The 23330-nt window shown below is 39.4% G+C and overlaps 1 protein-coding gene across 1 annotated transcript in view; it reads right to left on the reverse strand.

Annotated features, from left to right (window-relative positions):
• Nucleotides 1–1869: 1869 nt before the first annotated feature.
• Nucleotides 1870–23330, reverse strand: part of fbxl17 (F-box and leucine-rich repeat protein 17) — a 224027-nt gene continuing 202566 nt past the window's right edge. The window contains exon 11 of the mRNA XM_085294786.1: nt 1870–4620. Coding sequence (XP_085150912.1) covers nt 4483–4620 — 138 coding nt within the window. The 3' untranslated portion in view covers nt 1870–4482. The remainder of the gene's footprint in view (nt 4621–23330) is intronic.

Consider the following 23330-nt stretch of genomic DNA (forward strand, 5'->3'; position numbering starts at 1 on the left):
CTTGTCTGGACTAGTTATTGAAGTAGGGATGCAACACTGGAGCTTTTTCATTAAGGTTTTAGCCAGAACTGGCAGTATTTGGTTTATTTCTCTTTACCTGTGTTCTGCTCAAATATAGTCTCAACTAATATAATGTAAAGATCTGATATCACAACTGTTATTCCTTCTGACAAATAGTATTCAGTAACTGGCCTTTTGAAAAGTTGATAGAACCGATGAGCAGTTTAAAACAAAAATGAACAATTTATGAAGTTAGTACTAATTGTTAGACCCTTAATTCTCAATATTTCAAAATTATATTTTCAACTATACAATAAGAAATGTGTTGTATGTATTCTTTATGTACACTACTGTGCAAAAGTCTTGAGCTGCTCCTCATTTTGTAAATGTTGCTAGGAAAATGGTAAATAGACGGAGCAATTCATTGAAACAATGGAAATGCAGTAAAAAGGCAAAACACAGAGTTTGTACATTTCTAATGTGCTTAAACATTTTCCACCATTCTTCAACACAGTCTCACCTCTCCTGGGCAAACGTTTAAGTAATTTTTTAAAGTAGTGTTTAGGAATAGTTCTCCAGATTTCTCGTAGGACATTCAAAGTTCTTTGGATGTTGGCTGTCAAGATGATCCCACACTGCTTTAAAAATGTTGAGGTCAAGACTCTAAGGAGGCCAATCTATGACTGATAGTGTTTCATTGTGTATTTTTCTGTCCAGGTATGCTTTTACTGCACTGGCACTGTGTTCGGGATCACTGGAAAGCATCTGTCTCTCAGATGCTTTTGCCACTGACTTTCAGTCCTTTTCCTGTGCGATTTCCTCAGCCTTTTCTCCTAGGTTCTCTTCGTTAAGACTGACTTCTTGACAGCCCATACTTCCATTGAGATAATTTCTGATGAGACTTTGGTGAACAGTAGATGCCTCAACTGAATGCAACTCTCACGTCCTGTGTTAGATCTTTGTTGGATTCCCCACCCCCGCATTTCTTCAGGCACTTTCAGATACTGTTCATACATTGGAGTTAGCTTGTTAAACATCCCACTTCTTTTGTCCACCACCTGCAACGCACTATACATCATGTCAAGATATGGCATAAGTTTGGATAATGGGAATCAGCTTGTTGGTGCAGAACTGTTGCCATATTTTGCAAATTCCACTAAAGAAAGTAACAAAGTACACCAAAATGCAAAAAACAGTCGGTTCTTTAAGTTTTCTGCAGACAGAATTGGCTGATCCCTTGACTTATTCTATGCTTGAATGATTGATAGGTCAGTGTTAAGTGACTAAGCAAATAAAGTAACCATGCTCTAAAAGACTGGACTGAAAAAGCAGCCAACAACAATCTTGAAAAATCTTCAGAAAGGCTCAAGGCCACTTCAAACAAAAAAAACAAAAAAATCAAAAGACTTTTGCACAGTACAGTCTTCTCAACATAACAAAAACAAAAGGTAAACAAAACCTGATAAAACAGCTCCCTATGTGTTTATTCAGATTATGAAAAGTCATTTAGCTGATAATCAAGTGAACAGAGCCTCAAGTTGATACAAATTGTGTTGACAACACAAATAATCCATCTGGGAAGAACCAGCCTTTGTATCCTTTTTGATGCCATCTCCGGTGTTTAATCACTGAACACGAAACACACTGAACAGTAAAACAGGCCTTTATAAGAGGGGTACATATTGAGTGACATCTTCTTAGCTCTTTGAGTCCTTTGCTGTCCTGCTGGGCAGCAAGCTGATGCATCCTCACTTTGTCTCAGATGTAAAAATTCTGTCCAAAGTGCCGAACTTGAAAGTCTATCCCAGTGGAAATGCAGGTTTATTATTTGTTCGGGTGCTCAGTAGAAAAGAGATGATCGAAGCACAGTTTAGGGTTGAAAACATCTTTATTTCTAAAAATACAGAGGCTTTGGTATGTCATACTCATACATTCCAAGGCCTTAGGTTCCAAAGAAAAACATGCTGGTATCCCTATTTGCATTTTACCTCAGAATGCAGTTTGTGTTAAATTTCACCATTCTAGCATTATAAATAGTATGCCCTTTTTGTTGATATGCAACTCATATAATAAAGGGTCTGGAAATCCTGATGGAAAAAATGTTTAAGTGCTCAACAGATGTTGTAAAATGAGCGGAAAAGTGTTCCACTGGCGTTCTGAATATTCCTCTCCTGACCTGACTCAATTCCAGACATACAGAAAGAAATGAGGGGGGGAAAAAAAGCTTGAAGTAGTAGTGTTTTATTCATCTTTATGTAAATCCAGTCATTTACGGTTGCCTTAACAAATCAGGAATCAAGTGTGTCAACATCTAGCAGAGAAGGAAGTGCATATGGGGATTACAAAAGAACAGAAATAGAACAAAAGCAGATCGAGGGAGAAACCCTCCGTCGGTTAAAGTCTACAAATCCTGACACGAATAAAATGAACATGTTTTTAAATTGTCTGAATTCGCTATGTGCTGTTGAAAGTTTACAGTAATACTCTAAATTCTATACTCAGTAAGCTATTGTTCATATCAGAGTGACTTGGAGGCTGAGCCCCGAGCTGCTTCACACCATAGAAAAATATTTGCATTTTTAAATGTACATTGCTGAATTTCTAAAGAATGGATGAAAACGATGATTCTCACCTTGCAACTTCTTCTCACTCTGGTGTTAGGCCCAAGCCAGTTTTTTCTTTTCTTTGCATCCTACACAACTAAGAAAGAGAAACTGCTCGTTGCTACATAGCAAATGTTACAAGTATATGCTCAAAACCAATATTCCAATAAGTAAACCCCACACAGTATTTATTTATATATATATGTATATATATATATGTATATATGAAATCACATACACTTCAAAAAAAAGTTGAGATGCTAAGTGAAACATTTAAAATAGAACTAAGACATTGTATCAAATGTTGAAATTGAGAAATTATGCTGTATATTGAAAAATATATTACGACTTTGAATTTCATGCCAAATTGGCAGACCTGGCTTGCAGACAGATCAGTCAGCAGACACGCTCTGACTACGAAGCCATGCTGTTGCAATATATGCAGAAAATGGTTTGTCATTGTTTTGCTGAAATAAGCAAACCATTCACTGAAAAGTCCTTGTTGGGATGGCACATGTTGCTGGAAAAACTTGCATATATTCAGCATTTAAAGTGACTTCAGAGGGGTGTAACCACCATACCATGTGCACTAATGCATCCTTATACAATCGGAGGATTTTGGCTATTAAACTATGCACTAATGAGCCAAAAGTGTGGGCTACATTCTGTTTCCCAAATCTCAACTTTTCCCTCCCCCTACTGATACCCAATTCAAAATGAGCATTTCTCAGTTACAACATTTAATGTGTTGACTTGTCTTTTTTTTTTCCAATAAAATCTAATATGATTTCTATAATTGGATGGCATTTGCAAACCACTTAAGGCTTAACACTTTCGCTTAATTATCATGATGACTGTGGTTAATATTCTTATAATATGGCCCATCATTTTTGGGTAAAGGCAACTACTATTTCAAGCACTGTTAAATTTCTCAACATAACGCTCCGTTTCGTGCACGGAAATAGAGCACACTTGATTCCAGGTAAAACGGATGCCAATTTCATCTTCACATTTCAAAATGCTCCATATCCTGCTGAGACAGTAAGGTCACGATCTCACTGCAAACATGCACATTTCAATGCTTTCTTCTTGCCATAAATTTTCCACAGTTCTGACTTCTTCTGGAGTGAATCGTCCTTTTGTATGATAACAATGTGCATACTGAATCACTGCAAAGAGCTCTGTCCTTGCCAAAAATCTCACCAAGTGTACTTGTACAAGTCTGCAGGCGCTTTTAATACTGTACTGAACATCCAAGAACGAAAAAAAAAAGTTTCAAGTGGACAAAATAAACGTAACTAATTTCAAATAACCTTAAGTGAGGTCTGAGGTCCTGGCCGTTCAGTTGTTGTCTGCTCTGAGGCAGTAAGATGATGCCTCCTGGGGCGACAGAGGTGCAGTGTAGATCACCAGTTCTGGTTGGTGAATTAATTTTTCTGTTTTGAAGTTATTTCACTAAAATAATTCTGGTCCAGTGGTTTCTGAATGTTTATTGTCTGAATCTTTTTATTCAAGACCAAAGCTTTAGCCTTGCAACTTTACCTCTAATCACCCCACCACGATACAGAGAAGTGAAACGGTATGAGGAGTGATACTCCTTACCTTTGCCTAGAGCAGATATCACTACATCGCCTGACTGAATTGTAAAATCTCATACTGAAGAGATTTGCTTCAAATAAAACTAATGGACTCAGACTTTGTGTCTGTGAGTGTGTAGCTACATGTTCACATGCATGTTTGAACAGTCAATGAGAAGCAAACATGACTGAGCTTCGCATTTTGTGTGCGTATACAAAAAAGGGCCTTTGTATAGCAAATGTGTTTTATGTGCTTATGTGTGCGTGTGTTTGTTGAGCGTGTCTGTGTGATCCAGCAGTAGCTACGAAGTGTTTGATGTGTTGGGACTCCAGCCCATTTGATAAGCTCTCTCCAGGGTTCTCTTGCAGTCCTGCATCACTGTGCTGAACACAATGTGAGGGTACTGGACCACCAGCCTCTCCACTGTCTCCTCGTTGACCTGCAAATACGAACACAAAGACATGCGCTGTTAACATATGATCGTGTTTTGTCTTAGCTTTAGACCTTCTAACACACTACTGTTGCTTCTATCAATCTTACATTTTTAAAGTTCCGGTTTAAGGAGCCAGCTTATGTTTGAGCACATCACCGAAATAATAAAGAGTTAAAGTCCAACGCAAAAATTTTAGTATTGGAATTCTGTCTATTCAGATGGTGGTGGGTTTATAGTTGTTTTACACCAAGGGTGGGGAACTCCAGGCCTCGAGGGCCGGTGTCCTGTAGATTTTAGATATAACTCTGGGTCAGCACACTTGAATCAAATGATTAGTTCATTACCAGGCCTCTGGGGAACTTAAAGACATGTTGAGGGATTATGTAGCCATTTAAATCAGCTGGACATGTCTAAAACCTGCAGGACACAGGCCCTTGAGCCCTGAAGTTCCCCCACCCGTGCTTTGCACAGTAGTAGGATGGATGCTACAGTTCTTGACATCATCCTTAGTTGTAGTATTACTGAAGTTTAGTCTGCTATGATGGCTGGAACAGAAAGACCTTAGAGAAATGCTTCTTTAGTCTCACTCAGTATGCAATATTATAAAACCTTGGATAAACAAAATGTAAATGTGCACTGTGTCATTTTTTTCCTTCTCCTTTTCAAAATGCTACCAAAGGCATTTACTAGCCCTTGGGATCTAAGTCCACCTTAATGATATGATCGTAGTTTTATTAATGAAAGAAAACAGGAGAAGTCGTAGATATGTAGACTAGCTTTTGTTTGCAGCACTAATGTCTTTCAATATTTCCATTCAATCACTTAATAATGTATTTTCAGTGGCAGTGATGGAGGATAAAAAAAAAAAAGTATAGTCCTCCTGTCTAAAAATATATGCTTACAGGCTTCAGGAAAAACAAGTCACATCAAATGGATTCATTTTGAAGTTACTGAAGAAGTGACGTACAAACATTTCCTCAGACAGTATTTCTTTTCTAGCCTAAAAAAAAGAAAATATCCTGTGACTGGCAGCTCTCTGGTTGAAAATGCCGTGATGATGCCAGAGGTCAGAATGCTTCAAGCTGATAGGCCAACAGTAATTTAAATAAGCATTTGTTACAACTGAAGTATGCAGAAGAGTATCTCTGAACACACAACACGGGGAACCTTAAAGCAGATGAGCTACAGCAGCAGAAGATTACACCGGGTGCCACTCCAGTCAGCTAAGAATGAGTAACTGAGGCTGCTATTCACATGGGCTCGCTAAAATTGACCAACAGAATAGAGAAATGTTGCCTGGTCTGATGAGTCTGCTATGATATTCAGATGGTAGAGTCAGAATTTGGCATAAACAACATGAAAGCATGGATCTATTCTGCCTTGTATCAGTGGTTCACGCTGGCAGCGGTGGCGTAATGTGTGGGTACAATTTGGGCCTCTTAGTACCAACTGAACACTGTTTGAAAAGCCTACCCGAGTAGGATGTTGACAATGTCCATCATTCCTGACTACAGTGTACCCAGGATACAATTTTGGATGTGCAGCTATCAAATCTGCAGCAACCGTGTGATGCCTTCATGTCAATATTCCCCCAAATTTCTGATAAAGGTCCAACCTGATACTAGTGAGATATAAGCAAGTGTTTTCTTCTACAGATTCAGTGCAGCAGACTTTGTTCCGGTTGTTTTCAGTTAAAAGCAAGTGATTTGCGAGAGGATTATAGAATTTCCTCCATGGACAGGAGGATAAAGAGCAAAAAAAAAACTGTTGTAAAATGAATACATAGACAACTTTCTTTGGACAGAGAAAAAAGCCTTTAAGATTCCCGTAAAGGTTATTAGGACACAGCCAATTGCTGACTTGAACTTCTGGTTAAATACAACTCTTTTTTGGTAGCAATTCATTTTTTACAAGCACTTAATAAATGTATAATATAAATACATTTAAGCTATAAAATGATAAACAGTAATGATAAATTTTGACTATTGTCCAGGTTGGAGGTGTCATGATTTGTGCGATCACTTACCCCATTTCAGAATAGATTTCCAGGAGGTTGTTGGTTTATTCTTTAAAATAAAAGCTTACAAGGATATACATTTAACAGAAATATGGTTTTAGGTCCAATAAACTATTAAATTGATTAAATAAAAATATGGTTAATGACCTAATTAAGACTAGCAGAAACCCTGCTTGGCCTCTTAGTGCCCTGTACAAATTGTGTACTGAACTACTATGAACGATAGCTGATTCTGTAGGAGCATGCCGTGTGCGTGCTCATATGCACATACAGCTAGACTGTCGTTATGGGTGAAGCACCAGTGGACAGCTGAGATCACCAGGCTAATAAGGCCCTCATGTTCTCAGAGGACAAGAAAGACAAGGAGCTAATAGCTACTCTAGCACTTCTCTGCCAGTCAAACACTGTCGGGCCACTTAGAGCCAAGAGTGAGAAAGCCTGAGAATATGACAAAGAACAGAGGCACAGTAACCCTAGAGACCTTGAGGGGTTAACCGCAACCCACCCAGAACCAACCCCCCCTACCCACCCGTGAGCATGACACTTTCCAGGGGAAATCATGTATAAACACTTACACACATGTTGACGACACAGTCATCTGATGTTGCCAGTGACAAAACAAGTTTCACAGTTTCCCTGAGCTTAACGGCCAAACGCCCGTTGGTGTCTGTGTTTAGTATCACAAGAGTCTTGCATCGTCACAGTTCCCTGACTCTTGCTTGGGTTATGATCTCTTCTGGGTGTCATTATATCTGTCTAATTCATTATTGTTCTTCATTGAATACAAACTTCTTAAGCAGTGGAAATCAGCAATTTATAGTGACAAAACAATGGAAAGACAAATGCAAGACAGACAGAGTTAATTTATTTCTCTAAATCTGCTGAAAAGAATGAATGAGCCGGGAGACCACCAATGTCTCCTGGTTCACAGAAGGTGGATGGAAACTCTGCATAAAACAAGTAAATCCAATAAGACTAAAAGGCAACAACATCCTGTTAGTCTTCCCTTTGACTGCCAAAGTACAAACAAGCGAGCTGAAGTTAAGGTGCTTGATGCCAAAACCCAGAGTCTTTTAGGAAAGCAGTGTTACAAGACTAATGTAATAAAATCACAACAAGCACAGGGTCAAAAAAGGAATTCTTAATGTCATCTCTCTTTTTTTCTTAGTGGGAGGGGGAGACCTCATGTTAAATGCTCAAGATGCCTACTCTCAGCTCTCTCTTTTCACTCAGTGTTGAAGGGAAAGACAATAACAAACAGTAGAAGATGTTGTAATTTTAAATAACTCTCTGAGCTCCAATTCTGGAAAAACACTTTGAATCATCAGCAGGCAAACAAACGAGAAACGAGAAATGGAAATGAGAAAGTTCCAGCAACTCATTCACCGTTGTGATCAGGGATACTTTAGTAAAGCTGAGTCTTTAATAAAACAGTGTTTCAGGATATTGCTTTAAAGAATTCACATTATTATAAGATATTATATTCCAATTGCTACGCAAATCATCACATATCCTCAAGTACTGTGAAAGATAAAAGTGAACAAGTGAAGCGTTGCCGTGGAGTATACATCGAGCCATGAAAGGGGATAACAATCAAAGAGTTCCTGCAGATGTCTGAATATCTCAGTATTTTTCTACACGAGAATCGCTGGCTGGGCCATAAGTTACCCTCACAAGGCCTTTTATGGTATGTTTTTGGATGTGTTTCAGGCCACCTGTTTTTATGCACATTTTGAATGTGTCACAAAAAAATCAGGGTGGAAATCACCCTTTCCCTTCTCTCCTAGTTACACTTGCACACTTGTAGCTACTTAAGTTTCTGTGATGTATACAGTTGCTTCTTTGTATAATCCCAGACTGAATACACAATGTTTTGATTAGGGCTTGGTAGGGGTCATACCATCTGTTGCAGGACTCCCCATCCTCTTTGTACCTGGATATGGTCCTTCATGACTTTGCTTTGGTTGGCCTGAAATGCTTTAAATTACACGATCCAAGACTGTCCTCTTCATCTGCAGCGATTTAATAGCATCTAACGAAAACATATGGTTGGATGTGCCCACTTTGTCATACAGTCACAAAAGTAGTGACTGGAAAAACACATTATAGTGAATTTTGTTTTGCAGCTTTTGAAAGATTGATTAAAAAAAAAACAAAAACGCTTTGCCATTTGGATGGAAACTTGTTTAATCATGTCAGGTTCTCACACAAGCTCCTATAACTAGTAGGTACTTATGGTTTTGGGAGACTAGGCCGGTTCTAGCTATAGGCAGATGTGGGATCAGCCAACCCAAACTGACGAAAGCAATGAAAAATTAGTCATATTTTTTCAGCCAATAGAAAAGCACCCAAGAAAGCATGAGTAATGTGCAAACTGCCTAAGGCCCGCTTCCAAAGTCTCCCCTTGTACCGCCTCTTAACGTGATCAGAGGCACAAACACACAGAGGTCAGAAGAAGCAGACAGCTGTGTCTCTCGGAGGCTGCACAGGTGTCCAACTATGAACTCAGAGCAACAAGTGAACTACACCAACATGGTCCCACTGCTTGTGAGGCAATCACACACACTCCTGGTTAAAAGTGTTGTGAAGCTTTCTCCCCCTCCTTTGGTTTAGGCTATCACGTGTAATTTAAGGATAGATAATTGCTGACATGTTTTGGTCTGTGAAAACATTGCTCCTGTGAAATCCTTGGGAGACTAAACTATTTCCATCTTTTTTGACTGACTGTGCTGTCAGAGTAGCTGCTGCTGTGAGTATGAAAGTTCCTTTAGATGAATGTTATGTGCTTTATAATATTCTTGAGTATTTTTATCTAAGGACTACTTTGAGCCTCACAGTATAGAAATCAGCTCTAATTGAGCACGTTTAGTGGCAGACTGGCCATCGGAAGTACAGTACCTGGAATGCATCCTGGTGAGCTAAAGGTCATTTTGGCCTGCTGCAAATAAGCTGATGGACTTTTCAGAATCCACATCAAGCGTGACTCTGTCGCCCACTCTCAGAGCCTGAATCCTCTTGCTACAGTGTATCCATTATGCACGCACTGCAAAGACTTACCCAAATGCACACATGCAGCTTACCCTTCTCCCTTACTGTTTCTGCAAGGCATGCAACGTCTATCTGCTGCTCTAAACATAATGTTAGAGAACTCACAGGAAAGGTGGAGAAGATAGGGAGAGAGAACACTAGGCAGATCATCTGAGCATGTCTGAATTGCTGTACTTTTTGTTTAGTTTCAGCGCGTATGTGTCTTTTAGGAATTTTCATCATTTTGCTCAGTGTTTGAATATAAATATTTTCATTTGAAAGTTTGACCTCAGTCTATATCTTATTCAGTGATCATGAGCTGCAAACTACTTCTTTTGGTTGTCAGTGTCTAGCTCTGCATATCAGACTGTATTCTGATTGGTGCACCGATATAGCCGTAGCAGACATCGAAAGCTCAGGTTCAGACAGCTTTGTCTCGTCGCCCCAAAGTTTTGCTTTTGTAGTCTGGAAAACTTTCAGATACATATAGTGGACAAGTTTCACCTGTAGGGGTTTTGCATCTTTCTTGCAGTAATTAAGACAACCATAGTATTTAAAAATAAAATGTTGGTTTTTATAATACTTATAAAAATCTTTATTAACCATAAATAATACTTTTAATTCTTCTTAATTAATTCTTTTTCATTTTCTCCAACCCATCTCCCACACTCTTTTTTTAGTTTAATAGCATCGTTAAAGTGAATTCTTTTAGTCGTGTACAGAAAATGTGGTGACAATAGTACATAACACATGGGGTTTGCCTAAATGGCCTGAGATTGATTCAAATTCCTGGCCTGAATTATTTATTTCAATCCAACCTTGAGCTCTTTTATTTCTCAGAAGAGATCCTGAAATGTACATCCAATCTAGAGGGAGAGACATTATACATTAAAATTGATTTTAGTAAATATTAAACTTATTCCCCAACTATTTTCATCTTGCATTACTGCATCTGCAATGGCACTATATATAGCAGGATTTATTATCACTATTTTGACAGACTCAAACTCAAAGTCAACACTCTTGGAGATGATTCTGTGTCTATTGTATGTAGAACAAACATACAGATCCCTGCTCTTCTTCAGCCTGTGAGAATCATCGCACAGCTGCTGCATATGACTTGAAACAAATAATATTAATCACTGTAGTGTGGTAATGATGATTATTATGTTTTTGTAGGGATCATGTACAAACCATTTAAAGCAGCGGCGTCCAGGGTGCCACTTGGCTTATGCTCACAATATATAAGCACTGCAGGCCTGGCAAGTAAGTATAAAGTAAGTATAATAATGAAGAAACAAACATAATGGTTTAACAGCTGTCTCCTTTTCCTGTTTTTAAATTTTATTCAGGCGTCATGTCTGGGATCCTTTTAACAAATTCTCCAGCTGGCGCCAAAAGACACAAGCATAGACTTTACTATAATTTTAACTGATATATCTTGCTTTAATGTAAGGTCATTCACTGTCTTTATTAAGTGGACACAGTGAAATGAGAGAGAAGTCGAGAGATGGAACAAAGATTTAAAAGATCGACACACACCCTCCCACTCGCAGACAAACACCTGCAGTTTGCCTGCAAAGATGGCAGGGACAAAAAACAAGAGAAGAAAAGCTTAACCAAGGCCTCCAAACACACAGAGAGAAGTTAAGTTTGTTATGACATATGGCTGAGCCTCATTAACAGATAAAATGACAACCCCCTGATTGCCTTCATAACATATTATGCTGTATTCTTGAAACGAGAATGAAACATTCCCTAGCTCGTTAATCAGGGCTTAATTACAATTAAAACAGATCTAAAGAATAGACCTGTCACGCTGATGGGAGGCCATAACATTCATTAATGCTAATTTAGTGCAGCTCCACTTGCTCAGCAAACATGGCACACACAACACGGCTCCCAATCAAAATGCTGAATCATTTCCTAATTGCTGGTTGTGGCAATGCTAAATGTTTGAGCTTCAACAAGATTGCTTTGATGGAAATCATGAAAACACTCGCTATTGTCCTGACCTGGGTTCTTCTTCTTTTTCCCCCCCCACTGTCACATACAATGGGGCATGAAATAACTGCAATTCAAATATTTTACTTTGTGATGAACGGCTGATGTTTCTTTTTCTTTTGGACATTAAAGACTATATACATTTTATGTTGATATAACGCAACGATTCCTTGTCCTACGCTGTGGACCAAAAAAAATCCACTGACTTGGACGTTCATACATCATAGCATCCCTTGCAGTAGCCTGGCAGCGAGCCTTACTGTAAGATCTTTCTGCCTACAAACGACAGCCATCTGTAAAGAAACACTGTCGCAGCAAATACCCAGAGTTCACGGATACAGTCCTTCTCTTTTCAGCTTGAACAACGCTGCGTGCCCTTTGCACAGCTGTGAGTTATGTGAAATGAGATGTGATGACATCACCACACCTGCTTGGTATTTGCAGCTCAAAGCTGAAGTTTGACATGAAGGTCAGACCATATGCTGTAGGTAACTGGCAGGTACAGAGGGGAGTCCTCTGGTTACAATTGTGCCACTGACTTCTTCTAACCAGCCATTCAGCTGCTTCCTCTCCGACTGGGTAATATAGCGCTTAATGATATTTTGTTGCTTGGCAACATAAACTTAAAAATGCTATCAGTCGATGGGGCCTGTAGTGACTGGAATGGTGCTTTAGATATATGGCTCCTTGAGGGACTCTCTTCTTTTTTTTAGCCCATGCAGGCCTGATCCACTGTACTGTACAACCCCGCCGTCGAACCTGCTGCCAAATCTGTAGGAGAGCCATATGATAGAGCAGATCGCTATTCACTGATGATTCTAATCTTTGAGAAGCATCTGGGAGAGCAGCCACAGCTATCTGGAGCAAAGCCTATACTTATGATATTTTCCCCCATTTTAACTTCAAAGATGCTGCCCTCTAGATCTAAGTGCGGTGTAATTCACCCTGATGGGAAATGCGCTGCTGTCAGGGTTTACAAGAGGGTGAGGGAGATGAGGGAAAAACAAAAAGATGTATGTCTGATATGTCGTTCGACAAAGAGCACCTTTTATGTGAACATGCTGCGCAGTAAATGAGATTACGTTGTGGGGTTGGATGTGCAAGCGCACACTGACAACCGCTCGTCTACTTTTACATGAGATGGCTGAATGTAAGCGACAGTAAGTTGTCAAGCTGACCTCTTGCTCTCTCTTGGAGTGCTCTTATGTGCTTTCTTCCTGCGAGCCCTCTCTTTTTTTAAGACTAATCCGCTGATGCAAAATGCACTCTATCACCACGTAAAATATGCATTTACCGCAAACACTGGGCCCTCTCTTGGTAAGCAGCACAGTAAAATCCATCGTAAAGATGACTAATGCCGCAGCCGTTCACATTCTCAGATGGAAAAAGAAGAATGGGGTTGTAAATCGATAATCAGATACACAAACATGAAGATGCACATCGTATTAGACCGTCATGGCGAGAACACACTCTTCGTGGTTCTAGCAATCAGGCGAGGGAAATGGAATAAACGGCGTAATCCACAGAGCGCTGTTTTGTTCGTAGCAACGTGACCCTGAGAAAGAAACAGAACACTGACGGTTGATATTGAACAATAATTTAAACGGATGTGCATTTTAGAGAAAAGATATGTTCCACGGTCCTTCTTATATTACAAAAATGTTTCTTCCCAAAAATGGCCCCACTATTTTATTCCTTTTTTGTTTTCAATAAATTCGGCACAGGTCTGCAGGGTTCTTTTCTTTGTCTCATCTCTTCCCATTTTCTTTGGCCATGTGGCAGCCATTGCTAGTTCCTGGCCCATAAAGAGAGACAAATAGCCCCCGTTCCCTGTCTGTTCCTATGTAGACAGTGTATCAGTCGACCAGTAAATACATTTGGGGTAAATGTTTAAAAAGCCTGTTTAAGCAGCAGAAGAATGCAGTGCATCGGGTCTTAGTAAAACACAGCTTAAATGAGTCTGGATTTAAACAGGTCAGATTTATAGCCTTCTTTAAACCGCTCAGAGGAAAAGCCCCCGTTGTAAAGTTTCCAAACAAGTAACTGGACAACTGAACAATAGTTCACCATCTCTGATAAGGAGAGGAAAGAGGGAGTGGGGAATGTATGGAAAAAACAAGAAAGCAACAAACTAGGAGACGCAGGAGCAGAGAGAGAACAAAGAGATCCCCATAAACTTATTCTGAAGGATTCAATATTTCTAAATGATCTACTGATGCATTGGCTCAGAAGCTTAAAGGAACATACTTCTGACCAAAGAAGGTCTGAGTTTAAATATTTTGATTTTGTCTCAAAAAGCCAAGCAAGCCTTGCAGAAATCTGCAGCGCTTGGCTCTGAACGTGCGTTTAAAAACCAGGTCAGGCACTGTTTGCGACAACTAAGGTCTGGTCCTCCTCATCCCTGCACAATATCAGACAGCAGCAGAACTCAAAAGCAGGGTGTCAGTACAAACACTCGCACACGCACACACAAAGAAGAATGGGGGCTCAACTGAACAGGGTCAGAGAAAGAGGTTCTGGAGGCCAGATTCTTAAACCCCACACTCCATCACGCGTGACAAAGGTAACTAAAGGAATGTGTAAAAGGCTCAAGCCAATCCTTCTTTCCACACCGGCCATCTTATCGCTGCAGACTGGAGGAAAGCATACCATAGCTCAAAAGGCTTTTTGCAATTTATTTGTCCATCATGGTTAAACCTATTAGGCCAAATATAATAAAGCTAATTAAAATCTAAGGTGTTTTGTTAATATAGGGTAGTGGCTCTAAAGGTGAAGGCAATCCATACACTCACAATGAATAAGTTTTCCTAACATAGTCCTCTAAAGTAAGATTTAGTTCGTTTTTTTTTTTTTGAGGCAAAGAGTTTGCACAAATTTTTTTAAGTTCTAGGAATTAATTAGATTTTACAGCATAGCCAAAAGGTCCACAAAGTAATACTGTTAATTATAAAACTGTAATGCAATATTAATAAGTGTGTCTTAACAGATGGTTTTATTTATGCCAATAAAAAGAATACTTCCCTCACCACAGCGTACAGAGGCAAAATTACAGTGGATTTCTAAAACAATTAATATCTGACTAAAGTGCAGAATTTCAGCTTTAATTCAAAGACTTCAACAAATATTTTGCATTTGCTGTTTAACAATCAGCCATTTTTGAAAGCCTTCTTTCAAGGGGACAAAAGTACCTGGACAAGTGACTGATAACAGTTTGATAATGCCTGTTCGCTGTTCTGGTATTCCGTGACAAATTAAGGAGATAAAAAGATCTGGAGTTGCTTCCAAGTGTTGAACTTGGATTTGGTAGCTATTCACTGGAACTTTTAAAAACGAGGCCCAAGAAGATGTTGATGCAAGTGAAAGAGACCATCATTATGCTGAAAAACTAAAATAAACCTATCAGAGTATAATAAAAACTTTAGGAGCCGCCAAATCAACAATGGGGTACATTCTTAAAAAGAAGGAATGTGCTGGCGAGCTCAGCAAAACCAAAAGGCCTGAAAGACCACAGAAGATAACTAAAGTGTTTGATTGCAGAATCCTTTGTTTGCTTAACAAAAACCATCACAACACCAAGCCAAGTAAAAAAAACATAGATGCATTCACAAATATAACTGCACAGAGTTTACAACAAGGGGCAAAAACGCTGGTTACACTCAGTGATGTGACTTCTGTCAGGAGTATCCTGATGTGCAGAGGCTTATACTCTCTGCTCAGCTTCTGCTCAGGAAAATGACTAGACAGCACTTCGTATTCTTAAGGAGTCGGATCTCAACCCATTAGATCATTCTTTTCAAGTATTAAGGACAACAGTAATGGCACAGAGACCCATAAATAAGTAGAAACTAAAGGTGGCTACAGTAATGGCCTAGCAGATCATCAGGGAGAAAACAACATTTGTCCCTGGGTTCACTTCAGGGAACCATTCACTGCAAGGATTTTCATCTTTATTAAAAACAAGTATTACAAACAATCCTTCTATTTAAAATCACGCTAGCTTGTTTAATTAGTTTTGAGCTTCTGAAAATGGGGGACCGTTTTTAAAAGGGGCTGTAATTTCTAAGAAAGTTACCAAGTTAAACGCCTTGTTTAAAGCCCTTGAAATAAAGCCGAAACTCTGCACTTCAATCACATCTTGATTATTGAATTTGAAATCCACTGTTGTGGTGTAGAGATGCAAAATTCAAAAAATATGTCACTGTCCAAAAACATGATGATTTCTTTGGGATAAAGAAAGTTATTGTGACAAACCACATCACATGAGAGCAAACGTTCACAAGAATTTTGCATGAGAGCTGTAGATTAAAAACAGTTCAAATGGCATTATAGAGCATAAAAACATTGCTGGAAAAAATTCTCCCCAAAACAATAATAATACTTCTAGTATGGTGCTCTGAAAACAAAATGCTTTCATTACTGGAAATACAATAAAGCTTCCTGCTTACCTATTGGACAAACTAAGATTTCTTTTTGGTTTCTAAAATCGTAAACAAGCTAATTGGGTACTGGCAAACACACACGAAACACAAATTCCATAGCGGCTTACTGGAGGTCAAACACTCGCACAATTCCTTAAAGATAATCACAACAGAGCTACCTTGTTTAATTATTTTGCTTTGTATGACTCCCTTGTTATTCAGAATAAATAAATAAATAAATAACAAGGACAGCTTGACCCTGTCCTTTCGAAGAAAACCATTATACAAAATTCATAGGGACTCTTTAAAGACCACAAGCAGTAGATTACGTCTGTAAACTGGTCAAAGTCAAAAAGCAGTGGCCAGCACTCAGTGATCTCATTTGAAGGCTGAAGTGTGCACAACACCTACAGCTGGGTTATTACCTGAATTACTGGCTAATTCCTAATAATGAAATAAAAGCAATACAACTGGAGTCAAGTTCTGTTAAACAAAAAGGACAAACAAACATGTTGTATTCAGATTTCAGCCTTTTATTTGATTCTCTGTCAGTAAAAGCATTTTTATGGTGTAAATCTGTATCTTTGTTCTCAGCTCTAATGTTAAGCAAGCTGTCACAAGAACTCTGCTCCAATAAAAAATATTTATTGGATGTTTTTTCACAGTCACTTGTAAATCTGACAGATGTAATCAGTCCCGCTAAAAATTTTTTTGACCACTCTTACTACAAGCCTCATTTACCCATTCACAAAAATGCTTTTGTCAATGCCCAAGTACTTTTCTGCTAATACAAACACACACAGACAGGCAGGACACGCAGCCCCTTCCTTGGCGACAGCCCCACCCCATTCCTCAAACTTGGCTGGATGTATATTAAATTTGAAACGCCGGTGCATTCAGTGATGCTTGTTACATTGTCATTAGCATTAAATACCCAATCCATAACTAACACAGTCAGACACTGTGCCTGCAGGCTAAAATGTTCTTTGATAACCTACCGTCGCCGCCTCTGTGAGACAATGAGGAAAAAAGAATGTACTGTTAGTTACTGCCCAAACACCTATCACATTTGGCAACTCCGAGTACCCCGAGCAAACCGACTGTTGTCTACTGTCTGCCCATGACTCCATGAGATTATGTTGACCTCAGCTGTAGTCAGTAAACAGCACTGGATGATGGAGGAAGCGGAGGGCGAGGAGACAAAGAGGGAAGACAGACAAGGGGGCTACTTGAATGAACTAATTGAATGAACAAAAGATGTCCGCAGCATCCAAAATTCAAACAACCTTGGTTGTCCTTACGCAGAGGAGGAGGAAAAGGGAGACGAAATAAACAGACAAAAAGATGGGAATGGGGTAAAAAAAACAAATAAATAAAGTAAGGACAAGATAGTGAGAAGGCCAAGATGTGCATGGGGGCGTATGTGTGGCCAGGTGAGGTCAGGTTTACGTGTGTGCTTTGGCTAGATATTTGTTGAAGGGCAATTCTGAGATTCCCTTGAGCTACTCGGTGAACTCTGTCAGTGTCTCACTTTATTTCACCCTCTCTCCTTCACTGTCCCTTGCTCCTGCCCTTTAGAAACAAGATGAAGGGATGATCAGGAGGCGGCTTCAGTTAAGACCGCCAATCAATACAGCTCTTCTGCGTGGGATGAGACTCCAAGATTACACTGAAAATCACAAATGGCAAATGACTCTTTCAAACTACTTTCTCCACTTTGAACATTCAAGCCTGACCAAGCCTTCAAAATAGGAACCAGAGAAGCTCCCTATCTTGCACTTGATAGTGTGCACGCAGTGGCTTTCTCCTAATTCCCTTTCGCATTAGAAACCTTTAAACTAAGGATCCCCGCTGTTCACAATAACAACACTCATCAAAGAAAGTTTTACTGAACTCCCAAACTCTCATTTCCTAAACGAGAGTTAAAATGCCTCCTAACTCTTCACCATACTTCATCTTTGTTTTCTTCAGTCCAAACCTCCAGGCCCTGAACAATTAGGCCCTTGTTTATGTCTGCAAATTGCTGTGCCGTGCCTATCAGTGTATAGTCCCTGGCAGCTGGATGCACCGGTGGAACGACCATATTGATTGGGATGTCTGTTCTTTTAACAAGGTCTGTCTGGTTGCTCTATCTAGGGGTACAGCAGTGTTCATACGTGTTCCCCAAACACCGCTCCACCTCAGTTCAGGTAATGGAAGCACACTTCAAAACTGCTTACACAAAACACTTTTTGGTGGGGCAATTTGTAAAGGGAATACCCAGTACACGCTCGATTGTTCCATAATATCTAATTTTCTTATTATTTTCTCTTGGTTTCTGTCATTTGTGAAATTTTTTGTTTAGCCTTTTAACCACAAGGCCAACCCTCATTTTACTTTCTCTTCTCCTCCCCCTCTTCTCATTATTACTATGATAACTCTAACTTTCTTCACCAGCTGTCCCTGAAGAGGCCAGTAGCAGTCAGTGTCATTATTTTCCATAGTCCAGCTTCATGCTGACTGCATGAGTTTGCTTCTCTCTCTGTTTCACAGCCTTGACTGCCCATTTGTTTTCACTCTAATGAAGTAGTGGAAACGTAGCTGGGGAAGAAAGAAGGGGAAGAACTAGTGAAAAAGGAGAAGGGGGACTAGATGGGGTTAAAAGAGAGGAGGAAAGAGACAAAGCACATGAGAAGTTTAGGGAGTTGACAGAGGAAGAAAGAAAATGAGAAAAAAAAAGGGTACATTTGAGCAAGCTGTGAAAATGTTTCTAAAGAAAATATTCCACCAAGTCTGAATAAGATCAAAAATCCCCAAAAGTGAGATATACAGAAAGAAAGAAGACACAAAATTTAACTCGCAGGCCAGGAGGGCCCATTACAGAAAAAAGCAACTTAACAGAGATATGAATACAGTGTTGAGATAAGAGCACACTGAACATTACTAGGCCCTGTACAGATCAGTAAAAATCTGTTCTTTCTTTTTCCCATGTGATTGGAAACTTCCTTGTGGTTGTCCAAAAAAAAAGAAAAAAGTTAGCACTCACCTTCCACTTTAATTGGCCAATCACATACCAGCAGGTCAACCTAGTTCAAAACTAGCACCAGAATAGGAAAGAAAGGTGATTTGAGTGACTTTGAATAAGTCGTGGCTTTTGGAGCCAGATGGGTTGGCCTGAGAATTTTGGAAACTGCTGATCTACAGGGATTTTCCCACACAACCATCTCCAAAGTTTACAGAGAATGGTCTGAAAGAGAAAAACTATCCAGCGAGTGGCTGCTCTCTGGGCGAAAATATTTTATTGATGCCAGAGGTCAGAACAAAAACACAACAGGAACTCAAATAACAACTTGCTACAACCAAGGTGTGCAAAAGAGCATCTCTAAACACACAACGTGTGGAAACTTGACGCAGCTGGGCTACAGCAGCAGAAGACCACACGGTTGTCACTCCTGTCAGCTAAGGACAGGAAACTGAGGCTAGAGTATACACGGGCTTACCAATTGAAAAACAGTTGCCAGATCTGATTTCTGCTGTAACATTCGGATGGTAGGTTGGCAATTTACAACAATATTAAAACAATGATTAATCCTGCCTCGTATCAAAAGTTTGGCAGGTGGTGATGGTGTAATGATGTGATGGATTTGCACACTTTGGGTTCCTTAGCCACAGATGAGAATCGTTTAACCGCCACAGCCTACCAGAGTATTGATGCAGATCATATCCATCCCTTTATGACCATATCATACCCATTCTCTGATTCTGGCTGCTTCCAGGAGGATAATGTGACATGTCACAAAGCTGAAATAATCTCAAACTGGTTTCTTTGAAAGGGACACTTCAATCATGGAAGGGCAACTGACAAATCTGCATCAACTGTGTGATCCTGTCATATCAATATAGACCAAAATCTCTAAGGATACTTTCCACCAACTTGTTGAATCCATGAAAAATAAAGGCAGTTTCGATGGCAAAAAAGGCACCAACCTGATACTAGCAATTTGTACTTAATGAAGCATGAGTGTAGTTATGTGGATTTGTGTTAGTTTAGCATATTATTGTGTGCTTGTGTCTCTGCCTAGGGCGGGAGAATGCTTTTGTCATATTCCTATAATTTTAGTTAAAAAAAGACCTCTGAAGATAGTGTTCTAGTTACAATCATCGCGTGGATTAAAACATAATGTTTCTTTGTGTTTTTGGAATGCAGAAAGATGATTCCTTCCCACACAGAAGATCTAACACTTAACAGTAGACTTACTGAGGAGCTGCTCTTTTCTGAGACACACAGATTGACACATGCAACAAAAAGGATTCATTTTTCAGAAGATTAAGGCACTTTTTCCCTGAGTCTGATTACTTTGAAAGACTGGCACAGTCATAGCAGAAAGAGGGGGAAAAAAATGAATTGATTTGATTATTTTGAGGCAAGTCTGGATCAATCGCATTCTTTCCCCTCGTCAGAACGGGGTCATTTTGCCCTGAGGGCAGAGGGGTGTAATCATTTGAGGCAGGCGAAGCACGCCATTTTCCCGAGCCTAGGGGTTCTGATTTCAATGCTCCATTATGAGCTGTGTTAACAGCAAATAACATGAATTCCTCTCAGAGAACACACACTGTTACACGCACACACGTTGCATTCGAGGGTGTATAAACACACTGTGACACAAAGGAAATCCTTCAGACAGAGCCCTTCTGAAGAAGGACAGAAGGGGTAAAAAGTCAGTGGGACAAAATGTATATGGTTTAGCCACTGAAGGTAGAAACTAGATAAGAAATCAAATAGATTTTACTCACATCTGTGCCTGTGCTAAGTCTGTGTTTGAACAGATTTAAAAAAACAAAAAAAAACAAAGAAGAAAAAATCCCTCGTATCACCCTAAATAGCAGTAGACACACAATTCAAGCTCCCCTGCTTTAAAATGTATACAGTACAGAAGCACGGTTGTATAAACTGTGACGAAGGAAATCGATCCTTCACACTGCTCCACATGAGGAGAGCCAGCTGGATCCTGTTAACAGTTCTTAAATGAATTCTACACTTTCTAAATCCGGTGACATTCAGGGAGGCTGTTACATTAAAATTCCCAGCGTTTTGACAATTCCAAACAAATTTACACAGGCTGGGTTGTGCTGCTCAGGCACTGAGCTGACTGGTTGGTCCGCACCATGTGTCAAGGTTAACACAAGATTGTGTTTGTGTAAGACTGACAGGACCCACTCTGAAACCTAACTCCATTAGTTAGTGTGAAAGATTGTGGGGGCAGAAGTCTGAAATTATGCTTATTTTGAATAGTTAAATGTAAATTATACAACCTGCCTAAATGTAATATTGACAAGTGTAGAAAAGCCCTGACGGGCAAGAAGAGGACACATCTAACGTATTCAATTTTTCCAGCAAATGACAGATATTTGCACTAAATTCCCACAAAACACACAAGCTGAACAAAAACCAAACACAGTCCTTGTAAGGGAAACATTAACTTGAATATTTGCAATATGTCCACAACACTGTAAATACAGCACGAGACAAGAAGCAACTAATAACATTAGCAGACCGCTCTGTGTAAGCATATATAACAATTTATTTTTTGGACTGAAAACATTCCTGGTTGGTATGTACAGAAAAATAATTTTGGGCTAGGGAGTATCAAAAAGGCTTGTGTAGCAGTCGGCTAATTTGTTAATGCTGGGGTTGTTTCTTATGTTTGTACATTTATCAGGCCTCAGTCACACAGGCCTAGAAACAGTTCAGTTAACCCTGGAAACCACTGTTTCAAGGGAATAATGTGTAATTCCCCACCAAGTGGGTGGATTATTGCTGGAGGTTGCTGGTCGCTGCACCAAAACACCCCTTGCAGTTGCTAACAGTTTGTTGCGGTCACCCATAGTTTGCATAGAATATGATTAGTTTCTTCAAATGTTTGCCAAGGACTCGCTGAACAACTGTGAAACTTGAAAAATGGTGACACAGATTGGAAACAGAGACCGCTTGTCTTCAAAGCCAGGGTTGTGTCTCACCCCTGCAGCTAACATGTTTCAAAGGCGCAACTTTTACCTTGAAGGCAAGTGCTTTCTGTTTCCAGTTTGCAATGGACTTTTTGCATTTCTCTATCATGTATCAAACAGTTGGCGATGTAAAACAAGTTGTCATTTACATGCAAACTGGCCAATTAAAACAATCACAAGGAGGTTTTCAGTGCACCGTCACATAACTCTTCGTGACCAATTACCTGTAGCAACTGCTAGCAACCACTTGCCAACCGGTTGGGGAATACATATATGTATTCCCCAACCGGTTGGCAAGTGGTATACAAAAAGCAACACCAATGAAAAATATATGATGTCTACTCTTACCACAGGGTAACGTCAAACAATTAGAGAAACAAAACAGAGCGCCAATGGGGAGCAAAAAACCAGAGAGTTGTGACAGTTATCAAGCAGTGAGCGTAGACAGGGATTTTTATATTAGATGACTCTCTGACCGTCGTTGTAAGGGAACTTTTTTTAACAAAAGAGAAAACAGTGGTTTGACAACACGGTTGTACCTTCGACATTTACTTGAAGAACAATTAGTGATGTAATGTTGAAAAACCTTGAACAACCTATGAGCACAGAAGCATGTTTTTCACAGAAGTACTGCTGACCTTGTACGTTGGTCATTCACGCTGTCAACAATATGCTTAAAAAAGTGGAGAAAACATAGCTATGCCTTACAACTTCTATTAAACAATGAAGATTTAAATAAAATGAGGCATGAGGAAAAAAATTCTAATGGATTTGTTAATATAAAGAAGAGATGCTGTGGCTGGGAGAAATTCCAACTTAAGTAATTTGCACAAGACTTTCATTATGTTCAAACCTTGTGGGATTGAGAGTTATCCCCCAGCTTCTATGTTTTGCCAGAAGTGCATTAAGGGCAAAGATTAGATTAGTTTGCCCCGAGATTGAATTGGACATGCCTTAGGATTTTACTGCTATGATACACAAATAAAGCGTGATACAACATTGCTAGGGGCTTAAATGTCAAATGCATGCCAGAAAAAATTATGAGCATAATGAAAGCACTGCCTACAGTAACACAAATTTGCAAAGTACCTCAAAACATTGATTTGATTTATTTAGGAGGCGCAGTTTCAACAAACATTACAAAAACTACAATTTCATGCCAAGCAGAGGTCAAAGAATTTAGAATTGGTGCATGAAATGTTGATAACTTAGATTGTAAGACAAAATGTGTATCTTATTTGAAATTATATATACACATATACATA

Source organism: Mchenga conophoros, linkage group LG12, assembly GCF_057382185.1.
Source record: "Mchenga conophoros isolate Kocher_MC1m ecotype Shallow Benthic linkage group LG12, M_conophoros_male_GT1.1, whole genome shotgun sequence".
Lineage (NCBI taxonomy): Eukaryota > Metazoa > Chordata > Actinopteri > Cichliformes > Cichlidae > Mchenga > Mchenga conophoros.